The sequence below is a fragment of the Equus przewalskii genome, chromosome 4 (assembly GCF_037783145.1).
Source record: "Equus przewalskii isolate Varuska chromosome 4, EquPr2, whole genome shotgun sequence".
NCBI classification, from domain to species: Eukaryota; Metazoa; Chordata; class Mammalia; order Perissodactyla; family Equidae; genus Equus; species Equus przewalskii.
This window is the reverse complement of record NC_091834.1, coordinates 95663166-95678613: the sequence shown is the minus strand read 5'-3', so window position 1 is coordinate 95678613 and position 15448 is coordinate 95663166. Positions and strand designations below refer to the sequence as shown.

Here is a 15448-nt window from a genome sequence, read left to right as displayed (position 1 = left end):
CAGTGGGGGAGGAAAGATTCAAGTAAGCAGATGACCTTGCTCACCGCCACCTTGCACTCATTGACCTGTCTGTCGGCCCAGGGAATGATGCTTGGGTGAAAAAAAATCACTAATCTCCCCCGGGCTATTTCAGGGGAGGAGCCTCCTGGCTCCCAGCTAAAAGAGAAGCCATCTCCAGCTCTGGGGGTGTCGACGGGGAGGGTGCCTGGGAGTGGGGAGTGTCTTACAGGGCAGGCTGGTATGGAAAGAACCGGGTTGTACTGAGCACCATTACCTCCATTTCCATGCCTCCCACCTGCCCGACTCCCCTTGCTGAGAAAAGATAAATCCTTGCAGGAAACCAAGAATCCCTTTAAGTTTTTTGCCTCGTACAAAAATATTAAAAAATATATGAAAAACGAAAAAGCTAATAATTCCACCATCCAATGATAATCACTGTTAATGTTTTGAAGTATAGTATTCAAATCCTTTCCCTTTATGGCTCTGGCCATGTGGGGTGGGAGGATATTTCCTGAAAAATAATATGCAGCTACTATGTGTTTTCTTCCTCCTTATCACATCAGAATTAGAGGTCTGGCTGCTTTGGCACCTAGGGGTTCTGGGACCTGACAGCATAGTGAGATGCTCCCGACTGCTCCTCCTGGACACCTGGGAGGCATTACTGACTCATGCTGGACTCTGAGGCATCATTGGGCTGGGAAGCTGCTACCTGACAGAGATTGTAGGTGTCCTTGCCTGCAGAAGGCTGAAGGAGTATGGAGAAGAATGAGAGGAGAAAAGAGAAAAATAGGATGGTGATGTGGAATATGACAAAGGTGAAGGAGTAGTGGGCAGGAAAGCCAGAGGAGAGAAGAGAAGGGAACTCCTCAAAGATTAGGAAGGAGTTTCTAAAGCTCCAGCCACCAGCTGGGATAGGTGGTACAGCTGGGTCCCCCTTGGGCAACTCATACATGCCCCTCCCATTTGAGAGGACAGTGCAGGCAGAGAAGAGCAAGTGAGACGGTGAAGATCCAGAGGTGGGGGCCCACACACTGGGCCCTGCTTTCCTCCTCACAGATTGGGAACCTTGCCCTTGATGGCGAAGCCCCAGTGCACCTGCTCTGTGCGGCTCTGACCAGGCCAGCCCCTCCCCGCCCCCACCCCCTCCAGGATTAGCTTAATGGGTTGAGTGTTTCCTCTGCCAGCCCCTGCTTATCAGGGCATCTACAACCCCTACCTTAACCTTATCGATCCCTCCATCTCCTTAGACTGGAAGTCGCAAGGCTTCAGAGGTCATTACCACCCCACACTGCCCCAACCCCCAACAATGCGGAAAAATGTCCCACAAGGTGACCCCCTCCGCCTTCCCAGCCAGCATCTCCCCACACCCTGGGTGACAGCATGCTTTCTCCTTGCCTAGGTATCTACTCTTTCTTTCCTTATTTATTTTCCTTTCAATTCTTGTCTTACACTAAAGGTTATTTTGTCCGTCCTTCAGTCTCTAGAGAAGCACTCTCATTCTTCCAGCAAAAGGGGAAGATCCCCTCTCCTGAAGATCCCAAGGGAGAGGGTCCACAGCCCATCTCAACCCATGTCTCTCACGTCTTTATAGGCAGAAGGCTCCCAAGAAGCAAAAAGGTCTGACAGGTGTTTTGAGCTAAGATTCCAACTTTAAACCCAGTCCCCATTTTGCATCTAGCTGTGGGTAATCACCCTCCTGCTCTGTGTTCTGTCTTCTCATTTTTGAAACAGAGACCCCTCAGCGTGTTCCCATGTACCTCATAGGTCTATTGAATGACCACAATTCAATCATATGTGTACAACTCTTTGAAAACAATCAGGAAGAGAAATAGAAACTATTATATCATTAACTAACATAACACTGTCTTGACTGTACTCATTCCTCCTGCTGTCTCGTTCCTGGAGAGTCCCAAACATGGAATCAAGATTTCTTCATCATCCACCTCCACTCAGTCCCTGCTGTTCAACCTCTGTGGAAACACAGGGCCCTCTGGGGGTCTCCTCTAACTGAGGGATCCACAAAGCTGCAGGGGAAGAGGAGTCACTTCTGGGCTTCTCATGGAGGGGGGTGACCTGGAAATTCCTGTGAGGTGAGGCTGCAGGGTTGACGACAGAGGTGACCACAACTCGGAGAAGCAGCCCCTGGGGGATTCTGAGACCATCCCTGAAGGAGAATCAATGGTGGTTGAGCTTGTAGGGAAGGAAGACATTTCCTCTTCCCAAATGGGGGTTCGTCTGGCCGGAGAATGAATTAAATTCACATGAGACAGAATAGCAAGAGAAAATTAAACAAAGCTTTATGAGGAACCATGGCCCAGGGCCTTTCTTCCCAAAGGAAGAAAGGGCACCGAAGAAGTGGGCTGCACAGAGTGGTTATATACCCCCAAACAGGGTGTTTCACATATGATGAAATGTCCCTCCCACAATAGTCACAAGATTGCCCTGTTGGCACAGCGCTTGATGGACACAGCAGGTAGTGGTCTGCTATCTCGGTGGGCGTAGCAGGAGGCAAGTCTATTGTCTGGAGCTGGGCGGTCACAGGTGAGCACAGCAATCAGTTCCTAGCCTAAGGAAAGATGCTTAATCCTTAAAGAAATGCCAACGTTGGGAGGGGGAGGGAAGTTAGTTACAGGAGGTTACCAGAGAAGCACAATAAAATGCAGATTTAAGTCCTTGCCTTTGGCATCGATTAAGAGTTTCTAGAGAGAAGGTCCTCTCCTTTCTTCTTCCTGGTACAGAGAGGGAGGCACCTTTTACAGATAGAGATTTACCTTCAAATGTAAATGTGTCCTAACAAAGGGCAAGTTCCATTCCTCAGAGCCTCCTTCCCTGTCCCAGTTTATCAAAAGCAATCAGCCTCAAATAATCCTGATGCCAAAGAAACATATCTTGGGGTGGCCATTTCCAGCTCCCTACAAGCTCTTACCATCACGCTTTACCAACACTTCCAGGAGAGTATGAGTATTATGCCGATTTTACAGATCAGCAGACAGAGGTGCAGAAAGCTTATTAACTGAGTTGTAATGGCCGACCGTCAGGATTCAAACCAGGACCTGACTGAGTAAGAGCTGGAAGGCTTTACTTCCCTCTCTCATGTGTCCCACTGACCACTCACCTTTCTTGACTCACTTTCAGGGTTTTATCCTTGCTGCCTGTCTGGATTCCTCAGCCCCACCCCTCGGTCTGGCCCCCTCAGACTACTGCCAGGAATTAAGTTCTCTCCCTCTTCCCTCGGGCTCTAGGGCAGGCCCTGTACCCCAGGGCCTTGCTCCAGAAAGAGCTCCTCCCCCTCCAGATGAAACTCCCCTCTGCTGGCAGGGCCTGCAGTCCCCTCAGTGCACACACACACAGCCTCACACTGCACGCTGCACAAGCAAGTCACACAGGAGAAATACTCGCTCTCAGTCCCAACTCCAAACAGACCCCGCCTCCTCCTCAGTTGCTGCAGAGCCCTAAACCTGCTCCTTTTACCACATTCTCATAACCTGCCAGTACCTGAAAGGAGAAGACATGGGGGCTCCTCCAGCAGAGGCAAGAGGACCCTGGATCCAACTCCAGACATTTCTGACCTCCTGGCTGGTCAGAGAGCAAGACTGGGATCAGCAGGTGGACGAGGCCCATATGCTGCAGCAGAAGAGGTATGTCATGCCACATCCCACCTCTCACTGATCCTCAAACCCTCCAACCCACACGGGTCTGTCTCCCTGGTGGAGCGCCCCAGAATTCAGCACCAGGCACTTGGATATACCCTTCCCCCGCAGCCCACTCATTACAAAAACCCATCTGCCCTTCTCAGTGGTGGTGGGGGCTGTGGTGTCGAGCCACACAGGGGGATCTGGAATGCAGATTCAAAGGCAGGGGCACAGTGATAGCCAAGGCTCTAACCCTCCTGACCGGTGGAAGACTGGGGTGGACGACTGAAGGGGACTAGATGGAAGAAGCCAGGGTGTTGGGTTTGGGAGGACAGGCAGGTGTAGGCTGGTGGGGAGCAGGTTGTTGGGGAAGGGATGAGACCCTGTGGGCTTGAGAAGACTTGTTGGTTGAATAAAAAATGAAAAATTACCGTTAATGTGAATGAAAGTTGATTGTGTGGGAAAAGAGAGAGGAGAATTGTTTTGAAGGACACCTGGAGCTGTACAACTGAGGAGGGAAACCCGAGTGACATTGGAGAGTCCTTAGTTCAGTTCATCTACCTTTTATGAGTCTGCTGTGTGCAGTGGTGTGCTAGGAACTGAGGAATCAGAGACTGAATTCGCCCGTGCCTGCTCCTGGCGCGCTTTCAGTTCAGGCCGGGCTGATCTACCTGGGGGTAGATCATTTCATGGCTGGCCCTGAGATCCAGACCCTGGAAGAGCCGCCAGGGCAGGGACCCATCCTGCAGGGGGGGCTCTGCCTCAGAGTGTTGGGGGGACTTGTCTCCCATCAGAGAGCTGCCTGGGGGATGGGGTGAGCAGGCATTAGCAGATGTGGGGCTCTGCCAGGGCTGGTTTCATGGACAGGCGGCCTCTGCAGTTGCACAGGCCTCTGCACTTCAGAAGAGCTCTGCACTCTGTTCAATGCACTGCTGCCATCATCTTGAAATTCTTAATAATTTTTGAACAAGGGGGCCTGCATTTTCCTTTTGCCCCGGGCCTTGCAAATTGTGGAGGTCCCTGGGTACAGTCTGAGCCCTCATTCAGGAAAGGCTCTCTGCTTGCTCACCAACCCCCATCCCAGGCCCCGCAATGAAACCTTTGGCCTCCCCACCTCCCTCCTTGCTTTAGGGTGGGACTAAGGCAGGCTCAGAAAGAGATCTGGGTCCCAGACCTCTCCTCTGGAGAGCAGCTGACTGGAGGTCCAGAGTGCTGAGGCTGTGTGCAGTGCCCTCGGCACAGGGACGCACTCTGGAATCCTAGCTCTGGCCACCCTGAGCTGGGTGCATGCAGACTGAGCGTCTAGGTGGCATGGACAGGGGGCTGGCCCTCACTCTGCAGGTCCCTCCTGAGAATGCTTCCCTAATGCACAGACCCGAGCTCTGCCTTGAGATAAAAACTTCTTCTTTAAATAATACCTTCTTCCCCTGCTCACGGCTCACGGTGATATTGGAAAAGAGGAATTTGGGGCTGGGGGACATCATGGGAACCACAGTCAGTCTGTTTGTCTGCCTTTCATCTCTCCCACATGATCCTCAACCTGCCAGATCCTGTATTCACCTTCGGAGCCGATGTGTACTTACCCAGCAGGATCCGTTTTAGCTTTATCTCATCTTTGGTTCATCCAGGTAGGGGAGAGAAAAAGATTAACCGACAGAGGTACCATAAGGTAGACATCCCCATAGGGCTTCTCCTGCTCTGGGTTGGAGTCTCCTCAGAGAAGCCCAAGGTTACACTCCTCCTCAGTTATAAACATGGTGTTTAAGGGTGAAACACAGAAGGGATAGATCCTCCATACCCATATCAACCCCCTGCCCCACCTCCAGCCCCTGCCGCAGGGATATGCATCTGAACAGCCTGAAGGGGTAGTCAGAATGTTGATTGGCAACTCCCAAATCTCTAACAACCCGCCCATCCCTCCCTCTCAGCCCAGTTCTGGTCTCTCAAACTCTCCTCGGCTAAAGAGAGCCGGTTCAGCAGGCCTGGGAGCAAGGGTGAAACCCAGGTAGAAATTCCCACTTCTCCACCAGCACCAGCTTCCCAGGTTCCCAAAATATTTGCTCACTCAGGCCTGTTGTCCTCCTCTCAGGGCCACCAGGGTGACCCATTCCACAGCCCAGGCCCTCCTACCTCAGGTACTGCACCCCTCTGTTGAGTCTCCCACTCATCTGAGCTATGAGGCCCCCTACATGGGAAGAGCTAGCATGATGTAACCGCTCTACTTTTGGCCTCTCTGATTCTGTCTCTATCTGACTTATGTTCATCTTCTCCCAGGATTCGAGACTCTCCACTGCTTCAGGCAGCCAAGGAAAATGACCTGTGTGTCCTGAAGGAACTTCTGCTGGACCGAGCCTGTGCTTTTCGACAAAGAGGTGGGGCTGGAGTTTAATGTGATGGAGATGGAGGCAGAAGCACCTGCCCCTCCACCCCAGAACTCTGAGGGTTTCTGCAAAGGGGACTGGAGAGGGGCTCTGGACCCCAGAGCCCCTTCTTCGAGGGGCTCTGGGAAGAGTTTGACGTCTGTCTTCTCTGCTCCAGGAGCTCTGGGGGAGACAGCGCTACACATAGCTGCCCTCTATGACAATCTGGAGGCTGCCATGGTGCTGATGGAGGCTTCCCCGGAGTTGGTCAAGGAGCCTGTCATGTGTGAGCCATTTGTAGGTGAGGAGCCTGAACAGTTTTTCAAAGTGGAAACATGTAGAGGAGAGTCCGATGTCATCTCTTGAAATGGGCCTCCGAAGCTGCGTTGGGAATGGGTGATGTAGGATTCAGGAAGCAAGACTCCCTTAAGCTGGGAGGAATGCAAAGTTCCTGGTCCTGGCTTTCATCTTCCGTGACTTCCTTGAGCCATTTATAATTTCTTTTCAACTCCTCTGGTGTTCCCTGAGGCTAGAACTCCATTTCTTTCACAGCAACACTAAAGTCACTACATTAACACCCCACTCCTAATAGTCAACAGGTAAGTATAATGAAGTGGGCAACCTGAGGGACTAATTGCCCTCAATCTGAGGCCAAGGGCAGAAATTCATGCAAACATCTGTCAGGGACGTCCTGCAAGCTAGGGGTATGTGGTGTCCCTGAGAGAATTGAGGACAACCCCCTGACTGAGGGCTCTCTCTGGGCCAGGTCAGACTGCACTGCACATAGCTGTCATGAACCAGAACGTGAACTTGGTGAGAGCCCTGCTTGCCCACGGGGCCAGCGTTTCTGCCAGAGCTACAGGCACAGCTTTCCACCGCAGCCCCCATAACCTCATCTACTTTGGTGAGAGCCATGGCCAGGGCCGGCATAAATGGGAGGAGGAGAAAGGGGAGGGTGGGCTGAGGAGAATTCAATCCTGGGGAAGCTCAGAGGGGTCAGCCCATTCCCTCTACTGCCCTCTGACCATCCCTTCCTCTGGTTCTTCTGACAAATCTCCCCAAGCCCAGAGGTGAGATGAGGGGAAGGAGGCAGTCACTTGGGGAGACTGCCCCTCCCATCCCACACTCCTGCCATAGAGCCTTCTGTGTCCCCAGGGGAGCACCCTTTGTCCTTTGCTGCTTGTGTGGGCAGTGAAGAGATTGTAAGGCTGCTCATTGAGCACGGAGCCGACATCCGGGCCCAGGACTCCCTAGGTAAGAGCTGGGGTGCCGAGGACAGCTGGGGATGCTAGGGATGTGAGATGAGGGGCTGGGAGAGCCCTCAGGCCTACCCTGGGGGTGGGCACAAAGACCACCATGGACTTTGCTCCAGTGGTCATGTGACACCAGTGTCCTCCCCCAGGAAACACAGTGTTGCACATCCTCATCTTCCAGCCCAACAAAACCTTTGCCTGCCAGATGTACAACCTGCTGCTGTCCTATGATGGGCATGGGGACCACCTGCAGTCCCTGGACCTCGTGCCCAATCACCAAGGTCTCACCCCCTTCAAGCTGGCCGGAGTGGAGGGCAACACTGTGGTGAGGGACACTCCCCAACCCCACTTGTCCTTCTCATGGCCCTTCTTCCCACCTCCCCAAAAGGGTGGTTGTCCTTTGCCTCTGACTCAATCACTGAAATCGTCAGCCTCAGAAATTCCTGGCTCAGAGGATTGGAGAATCTTACTTTAGAATGTCTGCACAGTACCCAAAGCTCTGCTCCCCTTGCCTATTCTCTTCTTTTAGATCTTTATGGGGTTTGTGGGAAGGAAAAATAACTGGAAAGTAAAAAACAAGTTCATATAAACAGAGTCTTGCCAATTCCCAAATGTCTATCAGTCCTAAGGAGTGGTCAGGAGCCCTCTTCAATGGTGTTGCTCTCCTTGACCAGCTTCTCGCACATTAACCATCCAACTCACCACTGTGCTCTCTCAGATGTTCCAGCACCTGATACAGAAGCGGAAGCATATCCAGTGGACATGTGGGCCACTGACTTCCACTCTCTATGACCTCACAGAGATCGACTCCTGGGGAGAGGAGGTGTCCTTTCTAGAGCTTGTGGTCTCCTCCAAGAAGCGGGAGGTATGAATGCCATGGAGGATCAGGGACTGTCCTGTAGCCATGCAGAGCCCGTCCATTTACTAAGATCCTGGGCTCCAGACACTTCCCTGCCTTACAATAGGTGGAGATGAGACTCTTGGGACCTTTGGGAGAAGAGTCAAATCGATGCCCCTTTCCTGACTGCACTGTCCCTCTGCTTAGCTCTAGGCCCTTCTGCTTACCTTTCTCATACTGATATTTCAGATGAGGAGCTCTTCAAATGGAAATTGCTTCCTATCATTCATTCATTTATTCATTCAGCATATTAAGCACCTTTTCTTCCTCAGATGTTGTGCAAGGAAGTGAGAATGTGGAAATAAATAAAACACAGTTCCTATCAGTCAATGTCCTCAATTTCCAGTCCTTGTCTTCAATAACTGCAGTACAGTACAACAAGTACCATCATAGAGGTCTGTACTATGCACAGTCGTGGCAAAATTGATGTTGGGTTAACTTGGCTTGGATGGGCCAGGGAAAGTGTCACAGAGGAAGTGCTTGAGTAGGTCTTCAAAGAGGAGTTGTGAATCATCAGGAAGATGAGGAAAAAGAGAGCTTTCTAGAGAGGGGAAAACACATAGATAATTCCGACAGTACTGAATTGAGTGATATGAAGGAAAGGAAAATTTGTGGAAGGCTGGTAGGAGAAAATACCTTAAGCTTCTAGGAACCTCCAAGATATTGGCAAGATATAGTTTTCATTGTTTATCTGCCACTTGACAATTTCCTGGGAAGCCTTCCAGAGCCATAAAACTTGGAGGATTCTTAGTACCGATAAATAGGAGAAAACTTGAGTGGCCAGGTGGTGTGAACTTTCTCAGAGAATATGCCTGGAAATAGGTAAGCTTCGAACAGCATTTCTTAGGAATTAGAACCCTTATCCCTTCGGTGGATTGTGCCACTACAAATCCTTGGTCTCTGATTTCAGCTAGCTCTCAATGTTCTCCTCAGGTTTTAGTCTCGTCTTGGACAACTACTCTTCTATTCTCTTAAAATTCCTTTCTAGTTCTTTTTATATCTCTCACTGCCTTCACCCTTAGTTCCATCAGAAGATCCAGACTCTTACATTATGGCAAAAGTTGAGGTTCTCTGGCTGAAGGTCCTTCAACTTCTTGCTCTGTCCCACCAAGCATATCTGGAAACTTCCCACCGTCTCTCTCCTTCCTTCTAGGTTCAGTGAAAAAGATAACCGTTCTGCTAATGGTTAATCCCTCCAGCAATGCTTTGAATTTGCCTTTTCTACTTTCTCAGATGCCTCATGCCATCCATTACCGTCTCTCATTTGTATCTTTAACCTCTCTCTGTCTGCTTACATTAACTCATCAACCCTCCTGGCTTAGATTATTGCCACATCCTAATACCTGTATCTTCATTGCTCCTCTCCAGTCCACAATACTTCTAGAACAAATCTGACTACTTCCTTATTTGAATCCCCAATTGCTTTCCGTTGCATTCAGAAAAAAAATTCAAACACCCTACCTTGACTTTCATGATGTAGGATGATATGACCCTAATCTGCTTCACCCAACTCCTGCCCACCACTTCCAACAGTTTCTCTCTTAGCCCCAACCACACCTCATCTGCAGATGTCTTCTTGTACCTTCCTGCCTGGACAACTGCTGTTACTCTATGTAATGATCTTCCCTAGCCCTTCCTTCACTCAGTTATCTACTACTCAACCTTGAAAGCCTCCATAGTGTTATAGTGCCTATGTTTACTTCTGTGGTAGTTTATCTGCAGCACTAGCACGAGGCCTAGCATAAGTAGAAATGTACTAGCTGTCTGTGAAAGAAATGGCTGACTAGGTGGATGAATGATGCTGGTGCTATTCCTAACCTTCCCATCTGGGACCCAGTGGGAAACCCAGTACTCCTCACAATGTTGGTTACTCCAAGCTATACTCCTCTTCCATCGCAGGCTCGCCAGATCCTGGAACAGACCCCGGTAAGGCAGCTGGTGAGCTTCAAGTGGAAGAAATACGGGCGGCGGTACTTCTGCCTGCTGGGTGCCTTGTATGTGCTCTACATGACCTGCTTCACCATGTGCTGCGTCCACCGCCCCCTCAAGTTCCGTAGTGTCAACCGCACAAACTCCCGAGATAACACTATCCTCCAACAGAAACTACTACAGGTGACTCTCTTGGAAGGGGATGAAAGGGAATAGTTGCATGGGGTGATGGCGCTGAAGACTAGAATGATACTCCTCAGGAAAGACACCACTCACTGGACTCCAGCAGCTGCAGGCTCCTAATCCCCTAGACAGATATTAGGCTTGAGATAAGGGGACGAGAGAGGCACCTTAACGAGTAGAAGCACACGTGCCCATGGAGCTGTGGTTTTTCTCATTAACTTTGAAAGAATGCTTGGTATTACAAACACTGAGCATTTGTAAAATTCCTTATAATTTACAAGGAGGGCCAATCTTTAGTCATGTGAATTTTAAGAGAAACCCTGTTGTTCTAAATGGAGGATAATTGTGCTCCAAGTCCATTTCTGAGTCCGTTTCTCGTCTGTTAAGGCAACACTGACAGCTTTCTGGCCTGCATGCTCTTCTGTGTACCGTCAATATGAGCACATTGACAATCATGTGTCAGCTGTCTGACCACCTGTCGGACAGGCATCAGAAGGATACCTGGATGGCATAGTAGGTTGAACTAATCCATCTCTGAGGTTGCTTTACTCCTGTGGGCTTGCTGTTCTGTAGTGTCCTTTAGAGACCTGGGTGCTGAGGATTGCTGATAAGAGGTGTGGAGTACATGAAGAGTCTGCTGTGGAAGGGAGCGAATCCTCCTCTGTGTGTAACAGAATGAGTAGACTCTAATGAGCACTTCTGAGCATATCCATTCAACAAGCACAGTTACATTGGGTTGGCTTATTGTTTGTAGGTAACCAAAATTTTCGTCCCAGTGACCTGAAAATAGCTGAAAAGGGGTTCAGGCATGTGGGCAGAAAGCAAAAGACAGAGGAAGAAGAATTTTGCCAGGCAAGTAAGAGCTAGCTGACTGGAGATTTATGCTCTATGCAGGGTGGGTCAGCCACAGGGAGAGCTCAACCTAGACTAGGAAGAAGGGTAGTTTGGTTGAGAAAGAGAACATCAACTACTTGCCTACTCAAGGAGCAAAAACCTAAGTCAAATAAGACCAAAGAGAGTGGTCTACACAGAGAAAGAACAGAGCAAAGAGCCTCACTAAACACCAAAGTAGGACAAAACACTCCATCTCTCCTGCTTCTATAATTGCCTCTCAACATATAGACAGTGTGCTCATGTAACCAGAGCCACTGTCTCTCCCAAAGAAGGGTTTGCTGCCTGGAGAACACAAGCCTGAATGTGGTGGGGCTGCCTTGGTTAAGGGTGGGCACAGGGGCGCTCAGGGAAGTTGTGTTCCACACTTCTCAAACTGGGCCTGAAGGTTTCCCTGGCGTGGAGACTATACAAGGAGAAAGGACATTTAGGAGAAGGCCAACTGGAGTGGGGGAGTGATTAGAAACGGGGAAAATGTATAAACATGAACCAAGTGGGGTGGCTGGACTTCTTTTCCAATGTCCTTGGCCCAGTTTCCTCCCATGCTGTCTTTCCCAACCTTCCTTTGTCTCAAACTTACTTGGGGATTTTCTGGATTTAGAATGTAGATAGCATCCTGGCCTAAGAGTTAGGCGATGCTGAGCAATTGATTACCACTGAGTCTCCTCCCTATGTGTCTCTTTCTCTTCGGGGCAGGACTGATTATGTACAAACATTTCCTTTGACCCAGATAGTCTGGATTATATTTAAAAGATCCTCTTCCCTTGCCTCAGGTCTTGGTGAAGCATAATTCTAGCTGAGTACACCTCCCCATTCTTCTGTTTTTTCTCCCATTCCTTCCTTGTTCCTGGTTAACATTTTTACCCTTTTGCCTTCCATTTAGGAAAAGCCACTTTGGCCCAAATAGAAGACTCTTGACTTTCAAATATTCTTTTCTTGGTGGAAGAGGGGATTTAAGAATGCTGCCATAAGGGATTTGGATAGTGAAGAACACCAATGAAAGCTGCCTACTCTTACAGAAAATGCACATACAATGGCCCTTCTGCCTTGGTCCTGAGTTTACAGAACATCTGTGTTCCTCTCATTCAGTAATAAGTCAGTTTGGATTAAATCAGGGGCTCTCAGACTTAGCACCATGATTTGAAAGATTCTGCTTTCCTGATGCACCAGATTTATAAAATGTAGGAAATTCTTTGTTATCTACTTTTTATTACTTGAAAGTCTTAGAAAAATGAAAATGCATCAATATAGTGTCTTGACTCAATTAATGTAATTGTTGACATATTAGTTAGGCTGTAGTTCTTTTTCTTAGATAATGAATATTTTACTGTCCAATTATATTCACAAATCTGGATGCTCAGGGCTTTCAGTCACTATAGGATTTCCTCTGTGGATCTCATGGGATCTGGAGAAGTCACTCGGCTCAGTGAGAGCTGCCTGGTGGCATCATCTCTGGAGAATTGAAGTGAAAAAAAAAGTGGTTTATTTATATGAGGTGGCACAAACTACACAAAAGCAGACCTGTATGAGGATGGAGTTAGTTCACCTCTGTCCAGTTTTGGAGATATCTTAATGGGTGTTTTCAATTTAATACGCCTCATTGTTCAGCCATAAAAGTTATGCTTTTCCAGAGGGTCCCCAAAACTCTATTTATCAAGTAGAGTTAATTTCTTATCTCCATTTAATGTCTACTTGATTTAAGCAGAACAACATGCACTACAATACTAGTTCTTTAATGTTTCCAGGTGAGAAGAAAGCTCAAAGTCTGGGAGTCAGGAGGCTTGGGTTTTAGTCCAACTTAAAAACTAAATAGCTGTTTGACCTTGGGCAGATCCTATCTCTTGCTAAACCAGTGGTTTCTGACCAAGACTGCACATTAGAAACATGAGAAGATGTGAAAATACTGGTTCCTGAGCTTCACTACACCTAATAAATCAGAATGTCTGAAACTGAGGCCCTGGCAATGGTATTTTTAAGAAACTTTGAGCGATTCTAATATTCAGCTGGGGCTGAGAACTACTGGCTTCCATCTTTGAGATTTGCTCAGCTCCAACTTTCTAGTCTGAAGTCAGTCGCTCTGATCATTTGGATTCCTGATGCATTGTTCAGCGAGAGAGTAGTGATCTCTGTCAGATTTCCTTTTTGTGCCTTGAAGATTTCCTCACTCTCTCCTCTGCCCTTTTCCCAGAAACATTTCAGGAATTCATTCATTAGGCAAATAATCTTCGAGAGCCTAGTAGGGCCTAAACGTTTTTCTGGGTTTTGGAAATTCAACACCGACTGAGCAAAGCCCATGTGATTGCTGTCCTTTTGGAGTTTACAGGCAGGTTTAGATTAATTAAATGAATTGATGTTTCATTATGACCTGTGATTTGTACAATTCACATTTTTCTTCCTGTGATAAGAAAAAGGACAGGGTGCGAGGAGAGCTTATAACGGGGGCCTGAGCACTCTGGGAGGCCAGTGAAGGCTTCCCTGAGGAACAACTCAGCCAAGATCTGGGTATGAGGTAAAGGTGAAAAATGAGTTCTGGGCAGAAAGAATGAGTGTTCAAAGGCCCTGAGGCATGAAGAGCATCACCAACCTCTAGGAACTGAAAGAAGCCTGGCTAGGAAGTTGTGGTAGAGGCCTCCAGATGAGGCTGTCAAGGCAGATCTTTCCCAAATCATGCAGGGCCTTGCAGGCCACACTGAGGACTCTGCTCTTTATCCCAAAGGTAATGGGAAGCTCAGAAGCATTTTAAACAGGGGAAGGACTTGATATGACTTTATTTGTTTGTAGGTGGAGGACAGATTTGAGGGGGCCAGAGAAGATGTGAGGAGACCAGTTAAGAGCTATTACAGTTCTGCAAGCAAGAGACAATGGTGGATTGGCTGAGGGATGTGACAGGGAGACCGAAAGAAGGGGTTGGCATCAGGAAACTTGTTGAAGGTGAAAGCATCACTGTGATGTAATGGATGGACGTGGAGAATCAGGGAGAAGACCGTGGCAGGAACAACTCAGATTTCCATTCATTTTAAATCATCCACTACCTGTCACAGTCAATGGGGTTGGTTTGTCTACACATCGCTGTCCCTTGTAAGCTCTGAACAATCCAAAACACCACAGCTATTTGAAAACCAGTTGATGGCAGTTCTACACAACTTTGTTCAGGGGTCATAACCAACTCATCGTGGAACAAGCACAGCCAATGAAAAGCAGGGAAAGAGATGAGGAGAAGCAGGGAGCCCAGGAGGTAAAAATAACATCTACTGAGTGCTTGCTCTGTGAACTTGACATGTATTTACCTGTGCTTCTGCCATCTTGTTAAAATGCAGATTCTGCCAGCAAGGCTGGGGTAGGACCTGAGACTCTGCACTTCTAACTGCTGGGTGATGCTGATGTGGCGGTGATCATGTAGACCACATTTTGGATAACAAAGTATTTTATCATTTAATCCTCATTAGTATTCTAATAGGTAAATAAAATTATTATCACCATTTAAAAATGATGAATCAGGTCAGAAAATGTTAAGTACTGTGACAAAGACACTCAGCTAGTAAGAGCAGTTCTGGGATTGGGGTTCTGGTCTGCTTCACTTCAGAACCTTCTTCTTTAAATACCAAGCCAGGCCATTTCTCCCTCCAGAGTGATGTGCTGGACCCCAGCCTTCTTTCTTGGGGACCCACTGCATAAGAAATTCATGTCTCCAGGCTTTGAGAGCTAGCCAGGGCCTGCCACACTCACCTTTATCTGGCCACACCTAATATCTCCCTGTCAAGATGAGGGACTCTGGAGTGCAGGGGCAGGGGGTCAGTCATGGAAGTGCCTCCCATCCCTGGCTACCTGGCTACGGAGCTACTATCTATTCTCTAGTTTTGATAATAGACATCATTTTTTGATGTGGTTAACCTAATGGTGTATAAAGTAAGTCATACTTCTTTGGGAATGGGCGAGGACACCTCTGTAGAGAGTAGAAATTTCCCAAGTTAATCGTCCTGCGAAAATGCAGAGACTAGGACATGAAATAACCCTTAGAAGGTAGCCTTATATGGAAAGCAAGAGATCTTCCCTTTTTGACCCAGTGGTTCTTAACTTGGGGTACAGGTCAGAAACATCTACATCTAAAAAAGAAGATGCCAGGTCCTAGCTCCAAACTAATTGAATTAGAGACCCCAGGGTTGGCCTGAGCATGTGTGTTGTGACAAAAACTTCCCAGCTGATTTTGATGGGCAGGCTGGTTAGGAACCCCTGCACAGTTTAGAGGATTGGAGTAATTCTTCATTATAAGTCAGCAGGAATCTTTCTGAGCCTTCATTCCTT

General features: G+C 48.3%; 1 protein-coding gene across 3 annotated transcripts in view; it reads left to right on the top strand.

Annotated features, from left to right (window-relative positions):
• Positions 1-15448, top strand: part of LOC103563208 (transient receptor potential cation channel subfamily V member 5) — a 30423-nt gene that overhangs the window by 479 nt on the left and 14496 nt on the right. Inside the window, exons 2-10 of one of the 3 annotated variants that reach the window (XM_070616638.1) lie at positions 3493-3638; positions 5180-5260; positions 5907-6004; positions 6171-6293; positions 6759-6896; positions 7148-7246; positions 7395-7570; positions 7964-8110; positions 10043-10255. In XM_070616638.1, the coding sequence (XP_070472739.1) occupies positions 6230-6293; positions 6759-6896; positions 7148-7246; positions 7395-7570; positions 7964-8110; positions 10043-10255 (837 nt within the window). In that variant the 5' untranslated portion in view covers positions 3493-3638; positions 5180-5260; positions 5907-6004; positions 6171-6229. The remainder of the gene's footprint in view (positions 1-3492; positions 3639-5179; positions 5261-5906; positions 6005-6170; positions 6294-6758; positions 6897-7147; positions 7247-7394; positions 7571-7963; positions 8111-10042; positions 10256-15448) is intronic. The other 2 variants (XM_008538493.2, XM_070616637.1) reach the window with 2 other exon arrangements.